Source organism: Emys orbicularis, chromosome 1, assembly GCF_028017835.1.
Source record: "Emys orbicularis isolate rEmyOrb1 chromosome 1, rEmyOrb1.hap1, whole genome shotgun sequence".
Classification (NCBI taxonomy): domain Eukaryota; kingdom Metazoa; phylum Chordata; order Testudines; family Emydidae; genus Emys; species Emys orbicularis.
The window spans coordinates 247,601,555-247,627,039 of record NC_088683.1 but is presented as its reverse complement, the minus strand read 5'-3'; the positions used below and the strand labels follow the sequence as shown (position 1 = coordinate 247,627,039).

Sequence of the window (25,485 nt, the reverse complement as noted above, 5' to 3'; positions counted from 1 at the left end):
GGTGAGTCCCGGGAGAGGGGGGCAGAGTGAGCGATGGGGGGGGGGGGGTGTGGGAAATTCCGGTGAAGAGGCAGAGCAGGGGACGGGGCAAGGGTGTCCAGTTTTCAGCAATTAGAAAGGTTTCAGAGTAGCAGCCGTGTTAGTCTGTATCCGCAAAAATAACAGGAGTACTTGTGGCACCTTAGAGACTAACAAATTTATTAGAGCATAAGCTTTCGTGGGCTACAACCCACTTCTTCGGATGCATATAGAGTGAACCATATATATATATATATATATATATATATATATATATATATATATATCTCCTCAATATATGGTTCACTCTATATGCATCCGAAGAAGTGGGTTGTAGCCCACGAAAGCTTATGCTCTAATAAATGTGTTAGTCTCTAAGGTGCCACAAGTACTCCTGTTATTTTAGCAATTAGAAAGTTAGCAACCTTAACTCCCCTCTCCCCCATCCCAATTCTCAAATTCTGGACAACCTAATCGAGGCCTGCAGCAATCCAAGGCCTAACCAAAGCCTCCAGCTCCATACAAGCTACTCAGTGAGAGATTGGGTCTCCCTGGGAATCCAAGCTCTTTACCATCTACTCATAACCTCTGCAGGCTCAGAAGACCCAACCACCAACCCACAATAATTCTATCTTTACGTAGGGTTACCATATTTCCACAATCAAAAAAGGGGACACTGGGGGGTGGGGGGAGCCCCGCCCTAGCCCCGCCCCCATCCACTCCCTCCCACTTCCCACCCCCTGACTGCCCCCCTCAGAATCCCCAACCCCCCCTTCTTGTCCCCTGACTGCCCCCTCCTGAGAACCCCCCACCCTAACTGCCCCCCCTAGAACCCTACCTGTCCCCTGACTGCCCCGACCCTTATGGGTGGCAGATTTGTAGAAATTTTGATGGTGCCCAGAACCTGCCCCCCGCACCTGCCTAAGGCTCTGGGAGGGGGGTTGGGTGGGGGGGGAGGTGGTCTGGGGTGCAGGTCCTGGGCTGGGGATTAGGGTGCAGGAGGGGTGCAGGGTGCAGGCTCTGGGATCGAGTTTGGGTGCTGGGTGCAGGCTCCGGGCTGGAGCAGGGGGTGGGTGTGCAGGAGGGGGTGAGGGGTGCAGGCTCTGGGATGGAGTTTGGGGTGGGAGGCGGTGTGAAGGGAGGGGGTGCAGGCTTTGGGAGGGAGTTTGAGGGCAGGAGGGGATGCAGGGGTGAGGGCTGTGGTCTGAGGATGGGGGTTCATGCTGCAGGAGGGGGCTCACGGACGGAGCAGAGGATTAGGGTGCAGGGGGATGAGGTTTGGGGCTGAGGATGAGGGGTTCATGATGCAGGAGGGGGCTCAGGGCTGGGGCAGAAGATTAGGGTGCGGGGGGATGAGGGCTGGGGCTGGGGATGAGGGGTTTGGGGCATTGGAGAGGCTCAGGGCTAGGGTGGAAGGGCAGGGTAAGGGCAGCCTGCCTTGCCATTAGTGGATGGGGGGCACTAGGACCCTGGGGCAGCAGACAGCAGTTGCTGCCGGGAGGGCGTAGGAATGTGCTACTTGGGCAGCACAAGCAGGCAGGGGAGAGGGGCGCACTACTTTCTTTCGGGCAGGGACGGGGGGGGACCGGTAGGTGGAAGCCGGGGCCCGCTCCAGGCAGGGCCGGGGGAGAGACCCAGCTCCAAATATTGCTGGAGCAGGGCCCCCGGCCCTGGATATTGCTGGAGCTCGAGCACCACAAAAGAATATAACCTGTCGCCCCCCCCCCCACCCCATATTCACACACACACCCCAGATAGGCCCATCCAACCCTCCCCCTGCTCCCTGACTGCCCCCCGGGACTCCCCTTACCATGCCCATGCCGGTCAGATGCTGGCTCCACGTGTAGGCAAAACACGCTGCTGGTGGGGCAGTTTGTGTGGTTACACCGGGCTGCAGGCAGCATGGGGGGAGTAGGGGAGGGGCTCTGGCTGCTGGAGGCCAATGGGAGCGGCGCAATCAGGCCCAGCCGCGCCGCACTCTGCATGGAAGGGAGGGAGGGGAGGGGAGGGGGAAAAATCCCGGACCTTTTAACCTTGTTACCAATTCCTCCCGGACGGCTATTTAAAGACGCAATAGCCGGACATGTCCGGGGAAATACGGACGGATGGTAACCCTATCTTTACGTGAGGATTCTCACCACTAGCAGGGCCGGCTCCAGCATTTCTGCTGCCCCAAGCAAAAAAAAAAAAAAAAAAAAGCCGCGATTGCGATCGGCGGTGGCAATTGGGGAAAAAAAAAAAAAGCCGCGAGCGGCGGCGGCGGCGGCAGTTCAGTGGCAGGTCCTTTGCTCCTAGAGGGAGTGAGGGACCTGCCGCCCCCGAATTGCTGCAGGTGCCGCCCCTCTCCCTTGGCCGCCCCAAGCACCTGCTTGTTAAGCTGGTGCCTGGAGCCGGCCCTGACCACTAGTGCCAGTACTAACCACCTAAAGCTGCAATCCTGTGACTCTAACCAGAGATTAAGGAAACTATTAAGCGAACTGTGCAAACACAATGGAAACATAACTCTAGCAAATTGCTTCAAAAGTGTACCCATTCAGACTAATTACAACAATGATACCTCACAATATCCCACCACACAACACAACCGTTAAGAACATTGACACAGGATTTTCTTCACTCTAAAGAAGAGGGGAAGAAAGACAGAATTTTTCACAGTGTGGGAGGGCCAGAGAGCAGGAAGAGGAAGAGCCCTGACGCCCAATATCAACACCTTTTAAAAGTATTAGGATTACCAGTAGCAGCTTTCTAACAACAAAGGACTGCAATTGGCTACAAGCTACAGCAGCATTCTTCAGATGCTGCTCACCTTCCTGGCTCCTGCCCAACAATCACCTGGTGCTTTCTGTCACTAAACTAAACAGATCTGACTGAATACACATAAGCAGCAGGACAACTGAGTAAGAAGATACTATTTTTTCCATGGTAATTTTTCAGAATAGAATTGTATTCATTTTCACAAGGGCAATGATTGCACTTTGATAAGCAACAGAAGCAGCAGTTTTTAAACTGATAACTTCGGGGAGGAGTGTTGCATAATAGTTTATATTTAAAAAATAAACAAGAGAGGATACTAATCAGAAGAAAGAGTGAAACCTATCCATCCTGCTTAAGTTCTTCTATTCCACTTCCCATACTAGAAAGGTCACTGGAAAGTGTTGTTAGCCTGGAGGACAGGAAAGAAATTGTACCAAGACAACATCTGACCAAATGCAAAGTTCACGTATATGGTCAGGGAAAGAGCAGAAATAAAGCCTTCCTTTTGGAAAGTGTCAGTAATCTTGCATTAATATTACCTATATATTGTTTAGCAAAGTGACTAAATACCTTGTACCGTGGGAGCACAGATGAACAGGAAGAGGCAGGCTGAAACATGTAATAAGATCAGAGAAGAGAAAGCATGGGGGAGTACAAGAACAGCAAAAGTGAAAGAGACAAGGGCAAAACAAGAAGCAGCATACAAAAGGAGAGATCATCATAGGCTTTTCGAAAAGAACAAACCATAAACATTAGTTAAGAGCACAATATATATTTGGAAGTCTAATATTGCAATGTGTTTAACTGAAAAGAATTCAAATTGAGTCCATCTGCCTGAGAAACCTTAAAGTAGACTGATTCTCAAAGGTGGATGTACAGCACCTTCCCGAAAAGTCAGGCCCTTTTGTAGAATAAAACTTTAAAGTGAGAAGGGCCTATCATCATCATTCATTCTGACCTCCAACATAACAAAGGCCATGTAATTCCTGCATCAAGTCCATAATTTCTGTCTGAGCTAAAGCACATCTTTTAGAAATTATTTTAATCTGTATTTAAAGATTTCAAGTGACAGAATTCCCTGCATCCCTTACTAAATTGTTCCAATGATTAATTAACCTCATGGTTCAAAACATGCACCTTTTTTCCAATCTGAATTTGTCTAGTTTCAGTTTCCAGTCATTGGATTTTCCTATGCCTTTGTTAATTTAAGAGCCCTCTATCAGAAATCTCTTTTCTAGGTAGGTACTTCTAGATCATGCTCAAATCACTTAATTGTCTTAGATAAAGTATATTTATCTTAAGTCTCCCTAAAAAGCTAGTTTTTCAGAATTCAAAATCATTCTTTTATCTCTTTTCTGAATTCTTTCCAATTTGAAAAAAAAAAATTAAAGTGTTGACACCAAAACTGGACACAGTAATCCAGTAATAGTTTCACCAACGCCATTTCACTTGGCGAAATTCAACAGCCTACTATGTTAGGCAGGTGGTCAGGCTAGCTTAAACGAAGGTTACTCAACTGTAACAGGAGTTCTTCAAGTGGCCTCTGCACATTCCCACCCATTGGATGCACCCGCAATGGAGCTTAGGCACTGGAATGTTTTGTAGCGGTGCCCACTGGAGCACTCTCACGCCCTCTCCTGCACCTTCCTTCACTGTTCCTGAACACTGAAGGCAAGGTACTCCAGTCACCTCTGCTCCTACCACCACCTTCTCAGATCCAAGACTATAATTAGGACTCTGAGGAAGAGTAGAAGGTAGGCAGGAAGTGTGAATATGCAACGTCCATGTCAAAGAACTCCAGTTATAGGTGAATAATCTTCATTTTTTCTTCGAGTGGCCTCTGTACATTCCCACTCATGGGACAGTTTGATCAACAGTACTGTCATCCAAGGAAAGTGGAGACAAGGAGTCCTAAATAAACAATGACAGAAGTAATGCTCTACTAAATAGAGCATCTGACCAGGTCTAGTGCAGAGCATTATGTAAACACATGGCTAGAACTCCATGCTGTAGCTCTGCAGATTTCCACAATGGGAATATGCCTAAGGCATGTCACAGAGGCCATTTTTGCCCTTGTGGAATGGGCTCTAATCCCTATCTGGAAAGGGAGAGGAACAGAGACCAATTTGTAGCTCTGTTCAATGCACAGCATAACCCACTTCGATAGTTTTTGAAGTAATGGTCTGCCTTTTATTTTGTGCATAAGATTTAGTGACTTTTTAGAACTCTTTGGTTCTATTTAGGTAGAAAGCTTTTAGTATCTGGTATGTGGATGTTTGCATAAGGTTTGGGAAGGATTATTGGTAGATAAATGATTGGTTGAGATAGAAATCAATTATTGTTTTGGGCAAGAATTTAGGGTGGGGATGGAGAACAACTTTGGCTTTGTGGAAAACTGTGAAGGTCACATCAGTCATCAGCATGCAATTCGCTTACTCTCCTGCCAGATGCTATCGTTATTATAAATGCTGTTTTGATTGATAGACAAACAGTAAACATTCAGAGGCTCAAAGGGCAGCTTCATAAATTGAGTAAGCACTAAATTAAGATCCCATGATGGGGCTGAACCTTTGACTGGAGGATAGATGCTTACTAGATCTTTCATAAATCTCTTTACTCTGCCATGAGTAAATACAATCCTGTTATCAATGAGTATGTGGTAAGCACATATGACAGCTAGATGAATTTTCACAGACAGTAAAGAAGGTATCAGAAAGTTTCAAGCAAAGCAAACAGAGACTGGATTGGAGCTGAGGCTGGGACTATGTTATTGAATGCCCAAACTGTAAGCCTTTTCCACTTGAAGTCATAGCCCTTGTGAGTTGATTGTTTCAGGATATCTATCAAGACGCGGCAAAAGAACTAACAGATCTAGAGAGGTCCTATGGCCCATGCTATCAGGTGTACTGAATGGAAGGTTGGAGTGATAAATCTGGCTGTTCTACTGAGACAACAGGTCCATGGTGATAGAACAAAGACTGTCTTTTCACCCTGTGTTTGTACAGCACCTAGAACAATAAGGTCCTGGTTCATGACTGGGGCACCTAGGTACTACAGTAATATATTAAATAAATAATATACTCCTCTGGAGAGATGAAGGAAGTCTGGAAACCATTGTCATAACCATATTATTGGCTGTATCTTGCTTTAGCTTCTGTATTATTTTTTGGATGAGAGGAAACCAGTTGAGTAGAAACGCATCCTAAATGGAATGCTCTCCTGCTCTCAAACAGAACTTTGGGCACTTGGCATTGTGCTTTGCTGGAAACAGATCTATTTACAGATAACTCAGACTTGCAAAGATGTCATCTGTTGATGTGTTTACAGGCCATTCATGCTGTTCTCTTCTGCCCCTGCTCAGTTGACCTGCCAAGTTGTTGTTTTTGCCCAACCCACCCAATGTAGGGCTATGTGGTAAAGTGTGATGATACACCAGTTCCATGGTGCTACAGCTTCTCTGCACAGCTGAGGGGAATGAACTCCTTTGCTTATTTAAATAGGACACTGCTGTTGTGTTGTACGTAACAAGTTGGACTACTATGCCTTGCAAGTGAGGAAGGAAAGCCTTGAGAGCCCAGTAAATTGCCCTCAATATTAGTATGTATCTTTTTCTCCACATAGCCCAGATGACCATGAATTAGTAAATTGTTGAAATAGGCTCCCCTCATAAAGTTGGAGGCACTGAAGGTGATACTTGTAAATGAAACAGGGAGATTGAATGCTCTCTCTCTCAGGACACTGTGACCCTTCTCTTGGGGGAGTCAACTTTGAGAACATGTTGTCTGAGCTTTAGAGATCATGTTTTGCTAAGTATTGCTTCAGAACTCTCATCTTGAGACAAGCATGGGTGGGATTTGTATGTGTAACTGAGATCTGAGGCCCACCAGTCTGAAGAAGAACATTACTATCTGGTAAGAACTCTTGATGCCTGAGTATAGCTAACTGAATTTTCAGGATTCTTTCTTCTGGTAGGAAGGCTCTGCCTGCTTTTGAATTCAGATCTTCCCCAATGAAGGGAATTCTTTGAGTAGGAAGCAAGCGTGATTCTCCCCCCCCACACCCCCCCAATTTATTCCAATTCCCAGTTTCTCCAAATGGAAGCAGGTGCAAGTTGTATCACTGAACAAGCTCTCTTATGATCCTTTAATGTGTGTGTCATGTAACTTAGGGTATACATGTACACCCTATCTTAGGCCTGGTCTACACTAACCCCCAAATTCGAATTAAGGTACGCAACTTCAGCTACGTGAATAACGTAGCTGAAGTCGACATACCTTAGTTCGAACTTACCGCGGTTCAGACGCGGTCCACACGCGGCAGGCAGGCTCCCCGTCGACTCCGCGGTACTCCTCTCGCCGAGCTGGAGTACCGCAGTCGACGGCGAGCGCTTCCGGGATCGATTTATCGTGTCCAGACCAGACGCGATAAATCGAACCCGGAAGTTCGATTGCCAGCTGTCGAACTACCGCGGTAGTGTAGACCTGGCCTTAGATGTGCTGTATTTTGTAAATATACAAGGGGTGGTAAAAAGGTCAAATGGAAGGATTCTATACTGATAGTGATCTTCCTCCCTCCCCATTCCTCCCCACAAAGAAACAAAGGTGTTTGCAATGTTAAAGCCAGAGAGATGTGGAAATACGCATCCTTTTTTAAACAGAAAGCTCAAAACAAACTTGAGTGGGTAGGGAGGGAATTATTAATGATAGAGTCAGCAATGCACAATTTGAACTTTCTGATAAAGAAGCTGAGCACTCTCAGGTTTAAGATGCTTTCAGATACTTTCTGATTCCAAAGAATCCCTTTCCCCTGAATTCTCTTAGAACTTCCTCTAAGACCCCTATTTCTACCAACAAGTGAACCTCTGCTTTTAAGTAGGTTCTTGTGAGCTGATTCCTGATGAGATAGGGAAGGGGCAGTATGGTGTCAAATTATATGGAATAAACTTCTTGTACTACTTCCAGGATCCATTTATTTGTATGGATGAAACCCCAGTTGTTGGAGTGAGAAAACTGATGCTCAAAGGTGTGGAAGGAGGGGGGTGAATAGTTTAAAATTGGATTGCAGCTCTGGAACCTCATGTCAAACCTGTGGTCTAAGGTTTGACACAAAAGAAAAGGGTATGATTTATTTGTCCTTTATTTGCTTGGCGCTCTTTTGCCTCTGCTGCTATTGAACTGGAAGTGGTTTGTGCAAATAATAGCCTCTCTGTATGAAATACAAACTGATGAAGTGTATTGCTGTCTACAATAATTAAGACAAGAGCTCCAAACCTTCTCCTTGAGGGTTAATAATCCCCTAGCAATCTAGCTGCTCATCTAGCATCTAATCTTCTCTAGGACTATCAGTCCTTCCACTGAGCAAGCTATCACCTATGAATGAATGTTCTTCCACATGTGCTCTGGTTTCAGGTGGAAGATGAGATAATCTAAGGCCAGGTCTACACTAGAGACCTTAGAGCAGCTCAGCTATACCAATGCAGCTGTAAGATCTCCCAGGTAGCCGCTCTATGCTGACGGGAAGAGAGCTCTCTGCCAACATAACTAAACCGCCGCCAATGAGCAGCAGTAGCTATGTTGGTGGGGGAGTGTCTCCGGCTAACATAGCACTGTTCACACCAGTGCTTCTGTCAGTGTAACTTATGATGCTCAGGGGGTGTGTTTTTTCACACTCCTTAGCGACATAAGTTATACTGACAAAAGTGCTAGTGTAGACATAGACTAAACCATGCATGTTGACCTATTGTGATAGCTGAAACCACTGCCGTTGCTGCAATGTCTGAAGCATCAAACGAGGCTCTAAGGGCTAGATCCACCAAAGGAACTTAGGCATTGCCACGCCTAGCTTTTAGGTGATTTGTCACCCATTGGAATCCACAGCCCCAAGTTTGACACCTACCTGGCTCCCTAACACAGTGTTTGGGGAGAGTTGGGTGCTTAAGAACTGGATCCACAAAAGCCAGCCCATTGTACGGGGAGCCTAGCCAGTAGAAAATGCCCAGAAGGGGGTGGGTCTTAAGCCCTATCCCTCAAAGTCAGTTAGGCACCTATGCATGAGCCAGAGGGAGACACCAATCTCTGCTTGGAATTCACAGCTCTAAACCGTCTCCTGAATTCCTTAAAGGGTTAGGTGCTAATCCTTCCCCCTGCCACACACCCACATGAAACACTGAAGGAAGGGATGGTGGTATGCCTCTCTTATAACCATTACTCCAATGGTTAGGGTACTCACCTGGGATGTACAAGAGATGTATTCAATTCTCCCCTCTGCCTCATGTGGAGAAGGGATATGAACACAGATCTCTTTCAATCTCTCCTGCTGAAGCTGTGTCACTACATACAAGTATTTAAAGATGCATACAGCCAGAGTGTGTGAATGACTCTATAGACCAGTGGTTATGGCACTCACCTGGTTGGGGAGGGAAGGGACCCAGGGTCCAATCTTCCTGTTTCAATGCACATTTACATATTTACACAATAGAACAGTTTCAACAGGAGATAGAGACCCCCACCCCAAAATACCTCATAGCCCAGTGGTTAGGGCACTCTCTTGATAGGTGAAGACTTGTGTTCAAGTCCCTCCTCCACGTCAGGCAGAGGGTTGACTTTCCCCATTAGTTTTGTGTGTGGTTTAGGCCTATTGGATTAGGACTTGCAGGCGAGATTGGGAGGGGAATGCTTAGTTTGAGTATCCTGCTGGGACTTAAGCACCCAACTGCCTAGACTGAGGCAGCTGTGAACATGCTCACCAGCAGATTTGTAGGCGCCTTGGTGACTAACAGCAGAAATGTGTGTTCATACATGTTTATGAGCAGCTGAGTGGGGATTCTGAAGATCTCAGTGCCATCTAGATGTTGAACTTAGGCACCCAAGTCATTTTGTAGATCTAGCCATGTTCATGTTTAGCTATTAGCTGTCCTTTTATTAAGGCTTTAGCCAATTTCCTTTGCTCTTCCGGCAGATCCTTAGCAAACAAGGCCATTTCCCCCCAGAGATGGCACTGATATCTAAACCTTTAGAGCCTGACAATTAGCAATCCTAATGCCTAGTGAGGCTGAGGAGAAAACCATCCTGCCCAGAGTATCCTGTCCCATTTGACAGAGGTGAGAAACTGAATGCACTTGGCCTCATTTTGTCCTCTGAACTGCTGCAGCAACCACCACCAAGTTAGGAGCAGGAAGACAAAAAGAAAAACCCTCATGTGGTAACTGGTATAGCTTGTCAGCCTTCTTTGACATGGCTTGACCAGAGGCAGGATTTCCTCAAATAGTTTTGGTTGGTTGCAATAATGCTTCTAAAACTGAGTGGGGTGATCTTGCTATTAGGAGGACCCAATATATTGAATACTCGAAGACAGATCTCTTCTATGGACACAGATGTGTTCTTTAAGGTTGAAGCTATTCTGACCACAGTTCGTGAAACTGAATGACATCTTCTGGTGAAGAAGATGCTGAAGTGACTCCCACACTGTCATCAGGGGGACAGTTGATCATTAGACTTCAAATCCATGTCCTGGTATGAGATGAGTCCCATCAGATCCTCCTCTTTGAGCGTATCTGGGACTACTATCAGGGAGTGCTCAGTATACCCAGATAATCTAAACTGAGCCGATATATGAGATTTTCCCTGACCTATAGGAGGTGCTAGATCTCTGTAAGGATGATGATCTGTACCAAGGAGGGAATTGTTAAGCCTGCTAATATTTAGTATCACATTCCCAATCATAGTACCTACTTGGTTAAGGGTATGATCTTGTGTGTGTGCTGCATGGAGCATCTCAGTAACATTTATCGGGTTCACTTTTACCTCAGCTGATGGGAACTGAGCTAGTATATTAACCCATTTATCATGATCTGATTCACTGACAGATTGCAGATCCAATATCAGTTCCAAGGCAGTTAGTAAAGGGACAACTAATGCCTTGGAATTCTTGAAACTGAAAAGGGGGAGACAAACCTCGTTGGTAAGGTGTTTTAGGGGAAGGAAGTGATATGGCTGGGGAAATCTAAATCTTCTCTGATCTTCTGTCTTTTCCAGTGGGGAGGTGGGAGCAGGAAGTGGCCCTATCACTCTGCCCAGGGGATATACAGTTCACTAATTAGATAATGGCTCTAACAGCAGATCTGAGCAGTACCTGGGCAACTACCATTATAGTGGATGCTGACCTTGCAGAGGAGTCAAAATTACCTGGAACTGATATATTTGCTACATTAGGGGCACACCCCTTCCTTTGGGATTTTCCCTGAACTGAGGCAGTAACTTTTAGTCTAGGTTCCAGTGATGTTTTCAGAACTGACCCTAAAGGACAGAGACCCAAAACAATGCATAGTTTTGCTTACAGGCCCTACCCTTATTCTGAACCAAAACGGTCATATCTGAAAGGGCACACTCGTAAAGATATTCTAACAAAGGCTGACATATATGGGGTTCCGTTGTGTCTAGAACCAAAATCGAATGTTTTAGGATCCTTTGGTACCAAAGGTTTGGTTTTCACTCCATGATAGGAGGATACTACCTTCAGGTGGGATCTTGGGCTGCTTTTTATTCCCTGGGAGGTGAAGGGCTAATGCAAGCCCAACAGTACTCATGGAACTGGCAGTTACAGAGGTGGAGGGTTTGCATAGCCTCCTGAAGCAGCAAGTCGTGGAGTTTGGTTTGATGCACCACTCCAAGAGCTTGCAAGAAGGTGCTGCAGATCGTGTACCGTGAAGAAGGATATTCTGCCTCCAAGCAAACTAGACACCTGGTATGGGAGTCCAAAGCCTCATCCCCTTCAGATCTGCCACTATGATTCATGAGCCCACACGAACTAATAAAATGTTAAAATAAATAACTTAAAACAAAAGCAATAAACCTAAACAAAGCTCAGCTAAGGGATCTAACTGATGTACAATCTTCAAAGGGGTTGGATCTGGGTGGATCAGCCAGGAGAAGTCCCTGGTCCATCTGCAGCCACAGCTGAAAAGAACTGAGGAAGTGGAGCACCACACCCCCTTCTATAGCCTTGCATTCAATATGGTCAGAAAAAGTACAGGGAGGGGCAGGAGGCGGCACAAATGTTTCACAGCAGTGCCTGCTGGAGTGCATTTCATTCCACTATCCAAGCTGCACCACTGGCACATCCCAGTAACGGGGTTTTGTCTCAGTTAGATTCCTTAGTTAGCTAAGATTCATTTAGATTTATTGCTGCATTTGAAGAACACAGTGATTTCTGCGGGCCTTAGTCTATGAACGTATGTATAACCTTGCATTTTGATAAATCCAGCTTACCAAACAATATAGATTATTCTGTAGAACTGACCTGTTTTTATTATTTTCCATCCCACCAATCTGTGCTATTTAATATCCTTGGAACAAGAACAGATCCCTGCAGAACCTCACTAGAAGCATCCCCATTTGAGATCTATCAGTTAGCCAGTTTTAATCCATTTAATACGTGCTACACTGATGTCAAACTGAGGATCCAAAAACTGAGGCAACCAATGAACATACAGCCCATCAAGTATCCAGATAATTTCTTCACTCTTCATCTTAGATTAGCAATTTCTAACCTCTTCAGTCTGTGACTAACTAATGACAAATATAATTGCATGACTCATTGATATGACAAGCTATAGTGGAAGTCATCCAATTTTACAACAAAAGGGAAAAAAACATTTGGAGAAGATGTCTCCAATAGACGTGGTGTGGACTGAAAGGAAGAGGAGAGGCAAATTTGTATATGAAAGAAATAATAGTTTTTAAGCAGCGTTAGTTTTCTCTCTCACTTTCATTTTTATCTTCCTCCCATGCTTCCCTGCTCTACATGGTATGTCTGCCTCAGGCCCTTTAATCTGGGAAGCAAGATGAGTAGGGTGGAGGTGTACATGCATGAGCGTTGGGGATGGGGAGGGCAGTTGGGAGAGCATACAGGCAAGAACATAAAGCAACAAAGAACATTTTGACTACTGTTTACTCCCATTAGCCCTGCAGAGCAACAGGCAAGTGAATGAGCTATATTCTGTTCTGGCTTGCACTTCAACAATCACCGATCCTTCACTGTTTGCAATGCATAGCCCACAAAAGCCCATCTTTCATTTTCAGATTCCAGACTGAGTTGCAGAGCTTATAGTAGGAAATGTAATCTTTATACTTGTAAACTGAGTGGATCTGATCTGGGAATCATTGAGAGAACACAAATATGGAACCAAAAGCCAAGTCATGTTTTGAAGCAGAACTGCACTTTAAAAGTTAGCCAAATATGTTGTACAATAGATGCCCAACGTTAATTTTTATATGAAATTGTTCTGCATTCAGCCAATACCTTAATTAAAAGATATCCAAATGGCTCAAAGTAGGCATTTCAAAAATACTGCAATACTGTTGATTTGGAAGTCATGTTGATTCAAACTAAAATCATCAATATATATTAACTGTATTACACTAACACCTACAGGCTTGAGCACAGTTTGGGGGCTTACTTTGCTAGGCACTATACAAAACACAATAATGAAAGAGCTCCCTGAAGAACTTACAGCCTAAGGCCCAGAACCTGCAATTTGTTGACTTTAAGGTGCTCCATGAGCCCAGCAGTTCGCCTGCATGCAAAAAATTGTAAGCCTGGGGCATATAGAGAAGACAAAGGATGGGAGGAGAAACAGATATACAAGTTTCAGAGGGGTAGCTGTGTCAGCAAAAACAATGAGGAGTCTTGTATCACCTTAAAGACTAACAAATTAATTAGAGCATAAGCTTTTGTGGGCTATGACCCACATGACTTTCCAAATGCTACACATCAGGTCGGCTGGGGTAGAATCCAGGGCTCCTGACTCCCTATCCACTAGACTATGTTGGATATTGGAAAAGGTATGGAAAAGGACAACAAAAATGACTAGGGGTATGGAACAGCTTCCATATGAGGAAAGATTAATAAGACTGGGACTTTTCAGCCTGGAAAAGAGATGACTAAGAGGGGATATGATAGAGGTCTGTAAAATCATGACTGGTATGGAGAAAGTAAATAAGGAAGTGTTATTTACTCCTTCACATAACACAAGAACTAGGGTCACCAAATGAACTTAATAGGCAGCAGGTTTAAAACAAACAAAAGGAAGTAATTCCTTCACAGAACGCACAGTCAACCTGTGGAACTTTTTGCCAGAGGATGTTGTGAAGGGCAAGACTATAATAGGGTCCAAAAAAGAATTAGTTAAGTTCATGGAAGATAGGTCCATCAACAGCAATTAGCCAGGATGGGCAGGGATGGTGTCCTTAGCCACTGTTGCCAGAAGTTGGGAATGGATGACAAGGGATGGATCACTTGATGATTACCTGTTCTGTTCATTCCCTCTGAAGCACCTGGCATTGGCCACTGTCAGAAGACAGTGTGGCTGTTCTTATGACTACACTGTCTACCATATTTAGTTTGGCTAACAACCCAAGAATATGGATTAACAGGACTAGCAACTATAAATGACAACCACTACCTAACCACTTACTACTCCTTTCTTATTGATTCAAATAGAAATGACAAACTTCCTTGGCTGAAAAAGATCTTATCTTTCATCACACATTAAAACAGCAAGATGTAGCACAAACCACTTAGCTTTCCAATTATCTACAGTTTCTCAATGACAGGGTAAAAATGTACCACTCTGCTTCACTAACAGTTTTTTGCCTCATGTTGTTTATTATTTTGGTGTGCCAATTCAGTATAATAGAATAAGCATCCTTTGAGTGCAATATCAGATTATATTTTGGACTATCAGGGTCACAACTTCAGTGTTAAAATAAGTTTATTTTACTGTGCCTTGCATTAATTTTGAAAGCAGTGTACGAGAAACAACAAAATAAGGAATGAAAATTAAAAAAAAAAAATTAAATATTGTATAGACTTTTTCTCTATGGTACTCATCACTGTAGTATCTGAAGACCTCACTAGTATTAATGAATTTATGTTTATGATACTCCTGTGACATAAGGAAGTATTACTCTCCCCATTTTTTAGATGTTCGCAAAAGTGGAGAGAGATAGTGACTAACGCAACGTCACATAGGAAGTCTTCTGCAGAGCTGAAAACAGAAGAGGATTTTCTAGGTCCCAGTACAGACCATCTTTAATGGTAATCTTAACTACCATTTATGTTCAGTTGCCATCTTTCAAAGATAAATATCAAGAACTTTAGAAGAGTGTAAGTCAAACGTGCAAAGGTATTATTTGCTCATGTTGACTTGTCAATTGTTAGGTTTGTTTAAATAAAAGTTGTTCCAATATGAGCACTAAAGAGCATCTTTAAGAGTTACATCGTCAGGGACTAAAGTTACCCTAACAGTCCTGCTCTCTCTGCTCCAGTCTTGTGAAATGGCAGGTAAGACGCTATCGGAAATTAACTGAGTAGTCAGGTGCCCATTAGTCAGTTGCCCAGTTGCAAAGCAGGGATTTTATGCTGCATTATTCTGGAAAGTTGTTTTCCAGTGTCAGCGTTTTGTATAAAGTTATATATTGAATACTAAGAGAACAAATACACAACAATTGTACAAGCTGAAGATGAGGAAAATGCTGTCAATAAGCTGAGTGGCAGAGATTCCAGATCATCTGCTAGAAAGCAACATTATAACTCTTCCTGAATGTGGCCTGGCTCAGACTTAGATAAACTTCCATCAGGCACTGAATCCAGAGACTTATATTGAAAGCAAGGACTAGTACCACTTCTATGCCATGTCAAGTTTTAGACCTTGACTGGTTAGTATCCAAAAAACTGGAAGATATCAAATGATCTTGAAAAATCCATTTGGCAGTAGAGTAGGATGCCTTCATAACAATAAGAAAGGAAAGCCTGAACCACAGACAGCTGCAAGCTTTTAAAGAGTAGTTAAATTTAAGTTTTTTGTCCTTATGGCTGATGACAGAACCTTCAAATGGTGAGTGAATTCAGTATTTTCTTACTCACTCTGCTGACCAATTCCAGTCCCTCTGCTACTTCCCCAAACAATAAAAAAATAAAAATAAAAAAGATTAACAGCATTCTGAACAGTCTCCCTGATGCTCTTCAGAACCATATGGGTATCAATGACAATGACAAATATCAGTCAATTTCAGTCTGGATATGGACTTCTATCCACCTTAAGGCTGGGCTACACAGTTTTTGTACCACTATAATTAGTTTCGTTTAAAAATTGACCTAGTTAAAGCAGTACAGCCTTATAGTACAGACACAGTTTATATCTGTATAAGGGTGCTTGTAGCAGTATAGCTTATTCCCATAAATATGGTAGAGGTCCTGTATCCAGGAGTTTTTCTTGGTAGGTAAACCTTAAAGCTTCATTGTTCACTTTATCCAGGGCTTCCAATCCAGGCAGCATGCAAAAAAGCAAACAACAAAAGGAGTCTTCTCAAGCATGGATGTCAAATTCACTCTGTGGAGATGGCTGAAGTATGGTTGGGGTAAATGTACAGGCATAAGTTATACTGCTAAAAGCACATTTAACTACTGACACAGTTATATTACTTTCTTGAAAGAGCTCAATTGCACCTGCTCAAACTTTGGTCTTGAGTCTCAGATTGCATTTATTTCTCAGAAAATGTCAATATGGAATTGCCCAAAGAACGAAGGTGATCAGCCCTCCTAAAGAGTCAACATAAAATAGCAGTCTAAAGGTGGCACTAACTCTAGGGCATAGATCAGTGGTATCATATTTGGAGATTATTTCAATTAAGAGTTGACTAGATACATATGAGCGAACATACACCAGAATTATTATAACCAAACACAAGGCATGGAAATAACCACATTTTGGAAGTGTCTACATTTGAACTACCCAATGACTGAGAAGACACCACAGGTTCTGACTGTTTGGGTCTATGAACTCCCCACACTCAAATGTTACATTCCTTACACTTTTTTTTGTTTAAACCCAAATACTAGAATGTCTTGAATTGAATAATAAAGGGATCCAGCCAGCTCTCTGCTGTGATTCTGTCACTATCCTACCACATCAACATTGCCACCTTAAAATCTACAAAAACAAATTACTAGGTAATTATTAAAATTGATTCCTTGGTTAGAAAATGGAAGTCTAGCTAAATGTATTCTGATCTCTGTGTATAGGACACTGGAGTCCCATCCCACATTTCTCCAGCAGAAACACCTATGCTGCTCTCTCACTTCAAAACTATGGCTCTAGGCCACCTGTCTGTGCTTCCCCTGACCTGTTTGTACTTCCCAGTTCTCTACCAGTCTCCCTCTTTCTGGACTTCTGCTCAGACACATTTCTGCCCTATCCCTTGTATGTGCACCTCCACTTCTTGTTTAACCCAGGAACTGCTTCAGCATCTAAGCCTGAAGTCAGCACGTCAGCTTATATTATAAACAATAACACTGATATTTAAATGTTGCTCTTTAGACACCTTTTTACCTATTCCATTAGGCCCCTCTGCAATATCAGAAGGCACATCTCAGCAACTCCAACAAAACAAACTTAGCATTTTAGGTCAACCCATAGGAGCCACACAAAAAAGTGGTAGCGGAGTTTTCAAAACACCAAATTTAAAAGTCCTTTTCTGAATTTCACCAAACTCAGGCAAAAAAATACTCTCTATCCTATACAGTGACTAGGTTCAGCCTGTCAAAAGTTCTGGGGGAGGGGTGGATGTCAATCTCTTAGCGGAGCAGTTTGGGGGGTAACTATGCAAAAGAGTCTCATAATGGGCAGCTGCCTTCGAACTGAAGCACGGGGAAGCGCCAGCAAGGGAAGGTGTTTTACGAGGCAACACCAGTTTCCCCTGCCACTGCCTCTGAGAAAGTCCCGAGGTGAAGCCCATTCACAAGTTCACCTCAATGTCAACTGCCTTCCGAAAACCTGCGGATAAGCCTCAACGGCCAGCGCTGACCCCTGCTTCTCACCCACCCAGCCCCCCGGCCTTGGCCTGACCCCGTGCCGAGGCGGGGCGCGTCAGACCGGCAGTGACAGTCCGGGAAGGGCGGCAGGGAGACCAGCCCCAGCCTGTGAGCTGGCAGCGCCGGGCTCCCTGCAGCGCGGCCGGGAGGAGAAGCGAGGGGCTGCAAAGGGGCACCCCCCGCACAGGGGCCCGGCCGAGGGTGGCAGCGGCCCAGGCACTGGGGCTCCTTCAGCCCCGGAGCTGGGGGGAAGCCACTTCCCCGGCTCGAGCGCTGCGGGTCCCCGAGCAACCGCCCCGCCCCGGGGATCCTCCCCAGCCTGGGCCCGGCGCAGACTGCCGGGATCGGGGCCCCACTCTGCGGCCAGGCCCCAAACGGTAACAGCGGAGCCCGAGGAACGGGGGCGCCTCTCACCTTCCTGCTCGGCCCGGGCCGTATGCGCGAGCAGCGCGAGCAGCAGCCGCAGCGCCGCTCCGAGCCGGGGGGCGGCGGGCGCCGGGAGGGCAGAGCCGGGGCCGCGGGCCGCCGCCGCTACCTCCCGCCTGGCCCTCATCGCGCTGCTGCCGCGAGCTCGGTGTGTCGGCGGTGCCCTGCGAACGGGGCTCCGGGCTCGCTGCGTCCCGGGGCGCGTGCGAGTGTCAGTCACGGCCGGGGCGGGCGGGCGCCTGGCGCACACACAACACCCCCACCCACCCAGGCAGGGGGCGGGCCCAGCACCGCCCCCGCCGCGCTGGGGAGGGGAGGAGCGGGCAGTCGCCATCTTAGGTGAGGGCAGGGGCAGCGCGACACTCTGCGGAGCGACTCGTGCAGCCGGAAACCGCCTACTCCTCCCGCTGGCGTGAAATGATTGGCGGTGAAACTCCAGCCCCTATGACGCCACAGAGCTGAGGGTGTGCTGTGAAACTAGCCGAGGGAGGGAGCTTCGTGCCCGGCTTCAAGATGGCGACGGGAAGCGCATTCCTGTCCGTTGTGCAGCTCGTCGCTCCGTCCCTGCTGCTGTCTATTCTCTATGGTGCATTGGTACTTTCTCTATTCCTGCCTCCAGCACTTCCTGTTACATGCAACCTGAGGGGAAGGGGAGGATGGATCAATGAGTGGGGAGAGACTCCGCTGCAGAGACCCCTACAGCTCTGGGGGAGGCCGCTTCCTACGAGGAAGGAGATATTTCCCCTTGATTTTGTCTCTTTCCCACCTCAGCCTATTGCCCCCCCCCCCCCGTGCGCTTTAAATGCTGCTGGAGGGTGCTGCCCTGGGAGCCCCAGAGGTGACAAGATCTGCCAGCCAAGGTGCTGAACATCTGGGTCCTGTCCCCCATGTATGGACATTAATAGGCCTACAGGGTATTGCATGGGAGCAAATTGTCCCTGCCCCCTGCCTGCATGGCACAGTACTCTGTGCATATGGAGTAATAAAAGGCAAACAGCAAGGGAATTAACCTCCCCGCCCCCCCATCCTTCCCCAGTAACACTGTTGGTGAGGCAAGTACATGATGTAGTGCAGGATCTTGTATTCCTTTCGCAATAAGTGTGAAAACTTGTCATGCCAATAAAAGAATTCACATTTGAAAATTTGTGATGCAAATTTGAAATACAGGGGGATGCTAGGTGTAGTATCAATGTGAGAATATTTATCCCCGGCGTATGTAGTACAGCCCATGCATAAACTATGCAATTCCATGGCTTTATATGCTAAGACTATCAAAAAGGAGGCTGTGTGTGATCATGACTTTTGTGTTGGTCTTCTCTTCTAGGAGCTGGCCTGAGACCATCAGTCATGTCACATAAAGTGGGTCACTGAACAGCTTTCACTAGCAATAACTTTCATTCACTGCTGACCCGGGCAAGATTAGAGTGAAAAATTGCATATGACCATACCCATACCTTAATCATCCAGTTCCCCACCACAACAGCTTTTTTAACCCCTCTTGTTAAGGTTGAATTTCTTGAAATCACATGATTTTTAGAAACTGGAAAAGATTCAGGAGCCCAAAGGGGCCCTAATCCCAGGTTAGCACCTTGTCATTCTGAGGTATGTATTGTGTCTGTTGAGTCAGGGGGAAGTGATGGAAACAGCTACAAGGATGGTTGGGAGTTTTTTTGTTTAGAATATCACCAGGTTAAATCATTTCATGGCCTATTACACTTTACACCCACATGACAGCACTGACTTTTATCCAGTAATAATATACTTTGGAGTTATTGGTGTCATACTTTTCATGAAACTAAGGATGGCTGGAAGAAGGCTGGGAACAGGGCAGGCACAGGAGCGAGCACAGCTGCAGGCATAAGCACTGAGCAGCCATGTGCTCAGTGCTACAGCTAGGTTTAAGAGCAGACCTTGCAATGCTGCTCAGCCAGTTCAGCCAATTAGAGGCTGCAGCTGTGATGCTTGCTGACCCCAGGCCCAGCTAGAGGCCCCCATTCCTGACAGCACCCCTCCCTTTTGAGGACACCTCTCAGAAGCCCTAGGGCCTGGTTTCTCAGGATGAGCCCAGTCATAGGGTGCTTAGCACCCACCTGCAGCCACGCTATGCTCCCCTCCCTCCCCCCCACTCCTGCCCACCGATCAACTCCTCCCCCTCCCTCCCAGCACCTCCTGAATGCTGTGGAACAGCTGTTCAGTGGCATGCAGGAGGCCCTGGGAGGGAGGGGGAGGAGTGGTGACAGGGTGCACTCGGGAGAGGAGGCGGAAAGAGGTGTGGTGGAGCCTTGGGGGGAGGGGTGGAGTGGGGGTGGGAAGAGGTGGGTGAGGGATTGGGGAAGGGGTGGAGTGGTGGCAGGGCCTGGGGCTGTGTGGGAGTAGAGCACCCCAGGGGAAAATTAGAAGCCGGTGCCTGTGAGCCCAGTGGAAGTCCTGTAGTAGGTCTGGGGTGTGGATGTTTTCAGCAAGTTCCCAAAGATCAGTCATCCAGATCATAGCCCTTTCAGTTCACCAGGTAAAGGAGTTTTTCCCTAACTCACCGGGAGTTAAAGATTTGCCAGATTAATTTATTCTTGCTCCCTAATGGTTGTGGGCAGTGGTGGTGGGCTGGAGTGATTTGAGAACATATGCTCAGTATGTAGCTTAAGGAGGGAAATGTGAAATATTGGATGCATCTTGAGTGAAGCAGGTATTCGTAGCTTGAAGGCTACAGGATTGACCTGTTCCAAGTTCATGAATGGGCACAAGTACTGATGATCGAATCTGGCTGACAAGCGGACCAACTTGAGGTTCTGGGTCAATAGCCAGACCTTGTCCCCCACAGGATGCGAGAGGTCCGATAACCTTGGTCAGCATGGTGTTTGTAAGTTTTCTTTATGGATATCAATTGCTCCTGGAGCTCTTGGTGTAGGTGGGCAGCCCAATCTGCAGCTGCAGGTACTGGGGAGTTCATGGCTATGTCAGGATGGAATTGAGAATGAAAACAGTCACACAGAATGAGCTTTGTTATGTTGAGGCATGGATTGCATTATTAAAGGCGAATTCTGCATAGTGAAGCAGAGAAAACCAGTCGTCCTGGGGGTAATTCAAGAAACAATGTAGGTACTATTCTAGAATCTAGTTGACTTGTTCTGTTTGCCTATTGGTCTGCAGGTGGTAGGAAGACAAGGTGAGAGACTTTATGCTGAGAAGCAGTTGAAACTTCTGTCAAAAACGGGAGACAAACTGGGGGCCACAGTCCAGCATGATGCCAGTTGGTAGCCCATGTAGGGGAAGATATTTGTGCCCTTGAGATTGAGGCAGCTCCACCACAGAGTCTATAGATACCATAGACCAGGGTTGGTGGGGAAATGGGCAAAGGCTGGAGAAGGCTGAGCGGTTTCAAGTGCCAGCTCTTGGTTTGGGAGCAAATGTCACAGAGCCTTGCATATTCTTTGGTGCATGCATGTGGACCAGCCCACCAGAAACTCTGCATTATCAGGCCCTACATCGTGGGTTGGCCAAAGTGACCATCAACTGGCATGTCATGACAGTTTCAGGACCTGGAGTCTAGCTTGACACTCCAAAACATAAATACGATCCTTGTCATAGAGGAGGCCATCCTGCAGCCTGAATTTGGAGCCAGATTGGGCATCTACGTTATCCAGGGTCTGATGGATCTGGGTCGCCAAGGGGTCGTGGAACAGCTGACAACAGATACATTAGATTGCAGTCAACTGACCTGAAACAAAAATTGGATGCATTAAGGATTGCAAAGAGAAGTTCCATGCCAGTCTATAGGTACACCTTTTCATGGGACAGAGCATCTGCTTTCTCATTTGTAGGCCCTGGGTGCTAGGTTACAACAAAATCAAATCTGCCATTGATTGAGGTGCCTGGCCATCCAGAGGTACTCTAGGTTCTTATGGTTTGTGAGAACCTGGATTGGGAACTGAGCTCCCTCCAGGAGGTGACACCATTCTTCACACCATTCTTCAGCATTGCCTTGATTGGTAGTAATGCTGTGTCTCAGATGTTATAATTATTCTCTGCCACATTCAGTTTGCAGGAATAAAAGGCATATGGGTGAAGTTGACTATGGGAGCTCACTGGCTGGGACAACCTCGCAGATGGCAAAATCTGACAAGTCAGCTTCCACAATTAATGGTCTGGTGGGGTCTGGGTGGTAAGATGGGTGCCATGGAGAATGTCCTAGTCAGCTGATCAAAGGTAGGCTGAACTTCTGAGGACCAGATGAACCATGCTCCTTTTTGCAGGAGTGCCATCATAGGGGCAACCACCCTAGAAAATCCCTTGATGAAACACCAGTAGATATTATTGAAACCCAAGAACCGTATGTCCTATGGAGCCCCCCCAGTTGGATATGGCTGACACCTTGCATGGGTCCATAGTGAGTCCCTTAGAGGAGACAGCACACCCTAGGAATTAAACCATGTCCCCATCAAACTCACATTTCTGAAGCTTCACCCAGAGGTGGTTTTCCTGGAGTTTTTCTAAGATGCAGTGCACATGCTGGTTATGAAGATCCTGATCCGGAGAAAAAAATAGGATATCAAGATAAATTGGTCCAAGATATCATCAATGAAGTGCTGAAAGGTTGCCAGGGCATTGCACAGGCTAAAAGGCAGGACCAGGACCGGGTATTTGAAATGTCTGTACCTGATACAGAAAGCAGTCTTCCTCTTGGATCCAGACTAGATTATATGCTCCTTGAAGGTCCAGTTTGGCATAGGAGCCAGAGGGGGGACATGCTGGCTGCTTCCGGACACCTGGTCACCCTACCCTCTGCCCTAGCCTTGAGCCCCCTCCCGCACCCCAATCCCTTCATCCTCAGCCCCACCCCAGAGCCCGCACCCCCAGCCAGAGCCCTCACCCCCCCCCGCACCTCAACCCTCTGCCCAAGCCCTGAGTCCCCTCCCACACTCATAACCTTTTAGCCCCACCCCCACCACACATCACCTCCATATTGGTGCGCATAAAATTCATTCCACACATGGATGTAAAAAATTAGAGGGAACACTGGCATTCACTATCTCACACAAGATGATGCTGACCTTAGCAGGATCCATCCCAGTAACTGACCCATTTCTACTCCCCTTCTTTACCTCTTTTTTTTTGGTAGGCTGCTCGAACTGTCACTCATCAGGTCATGGGTGGTCACTCCTACTGGTTGGAGCAGTGGTGATCCAGCCTAATAGTTGGACTCCAGATCCAGGAGTCAGGGTCAGGAACCAGGAGTCAGAAACAGAGCAGGGGAGCATGGTTGGAGCAGACTAGAGCAGGGCTGGAGCAAGGGTGGGAAAGGATTGGAGCACAGCTGGAAACAAGGCAGGCACAAGAGCGAGCACAGCTGCAGGCATAAGCGTTGAGCAGCCACTGGCCAATGGAACTGCTGGGCTTAAGAGCTGTCTTGGCAATGCCATTCAGCCAATCAAGCGACCTGGCTGACTAGGGGTTTCCGCTGAAGTTAGCTAACTGATCTCCGGAGTTACGAAAGGAAGCAGTCCAGCTTAGCAGAGGAGAAAAGAGCTCTCAGAAGGCAGAGCCCAAAGGGTCGAAACATCACCTTTAAATGTGACAGATGCGGCAGAGCTTGTCCCTCTCTAGTGGGTCTCTTCAGCCACGTTTGCAGCTGCCATAAAACCAACTGAATAAATTCTTTATCTCTCATGGGTGCATACCCATGGTCTCTCGAGACTGAAGGATGCCTACTAACTTGCTAGCTGATCTCAGGCCTGGCTGCAGGCCCTCATTCCTGACATTCTGTAAATCCTAGGCTGGAACTCCATAGCCTTTTGATCATTGTATTGAAAAGGCTTACATTTGAATTGAAGCAAATACTCACCCGCACTACACACCACACCACAGAAACACTAACCCAGGAACCAATCCCTGTAACAAACCCCGTTGCCTACTCAGTCCCCATATCTACTCTAGCAACACCATCAGAGGACCCAACCACATCAGCCACACTATCAGGGGCTCATTCACCTGCACATCTACTAATGTGATATATGCCATCATGTGCCTGCAATGCCCCTCTGCCATGTACATTGGCCAAACCAGACAGTCTCTACATAAAAGAATAAATGGACACAAATCAGACATCAGGAATGGTAACATACAAAAGCCAGTGGGAGAACACTTCAATCTCCCTGGACATTCAATAGCAGATTTAAAAGTAGTCATCCTTCAACAAATAAACTTCAAAAACAGACTTCAAAGAGAAACTGCAGAGCTACAATTCATTTGCAAACTTAACACCATTAATTTGGACTTGAATAGGGACTGAGAGTGGCTGGCTCACTACAAAGCAATTTTCCCTCTCTTGGTATTGACACCTCCTCATCAACTATTGGGAGTGGACCACATCCACCCTGACAGAATTGGCCTTGTCAACACTGGTTCTCCACTTGTAAGGTAACTCCCTTCTCTTCATTTGCCAGTGTATCTATGCCCGTATCTGTAATTTTCACTCCATGCATCTGAAGAAGTGGGGTTTTATACCCACGAAAGCTTATGCCCAAATACATCTGTTAGTCTTTAAGGTGCCACCGGACTCCTCGTTGTCCTAGTAGTGAATGTTTTTGTTAACAGTTTTGAGAGCCACCCAGTGCACATCCAACATGAAAGAGTCTGAGCAACCTTAGAGAAATCTGAGCAACGCCCACTAACTTCAATGGGAAATGTGTCTAAGCACCAAGAAGCATGAGGCCCAAGGGCTTTTAGTTTTCCTTAGAAAAAAAACTTTAAAAGAAGACGTCCTCTGAGCAATTGTTTGAATGTGTATTATATTGCACAATCGCACCCTTAGTTATTGCCCCCTTAATCAGTCTTCTGCTGCACCCAGGTGTTCTTTTCTGAAAAATAAACTATTTTTCTACTTCTTACATTTTCAGTCCCCTGTTAAAATACTCAGAGGGACAGATTTTTGTCAGCCTTACTCACAGTGTAGTATCTTTCTCCGTAAGAAGTCCCATTGGAATCAGTGGGCTCTCTAATGAAAGTAGGTGGCAAAAATCTATCTCAGAATGAAACGGTGGAAGCACCAACTGAACATTTTATGAAAAATAAATTAATGGCAATGAAACATGCAAGAAACATTACAAATATAAACAATTCAGGGTTTTATATACCTTAAATGTACCATTAAAATGTTCACCATTTTAAAATGCTCTATACGAAGACTTTCTGGTAGGATATTATTAAATGGGTAGAAAACAAATAGCTCTTGGGCCATATTCTCCCCTTCATCTTTGTCCAGAACTTCCACTGTTTTCAGTAAGAGTTCTGTGCAGGCAAAAATAGTAAAATAGGGCTCAATGTCTGTAAATGATAGAGAACGTATTCTGTTAAGATTTATTCCTGAATTAATCTGATTATTCTGTATCATAAATGTTTGATGCTCTACAGTAGGTTGCT

The 25,485-nt window shown here is 46.0% G+C and overlaps 1 protein-coding gene across 1 annotated transcript in view; it reads right to left on the bottom strand.

The window, feature by feature from the left end:
- TMEM131 (transmembrane protein 131) overlaps positions 1-18,403 on the bottom strand; it is a 172,114-nt gene extending 153,711 nt beyond the window's left edge. Inside the window, exon 1 of the mRNA XM_065402904.1 lies at positions 18,058-18,403. Within this exon, the coding sequence (XP_065258976.1) occupies positions 18,058-18,403 (346 nt within the window). The remainder of the gene's footprint in view (positions 1-18,057) is intronic.
- Positions 18,404-25,485: the final 7,082 nt, after the last annotated feature.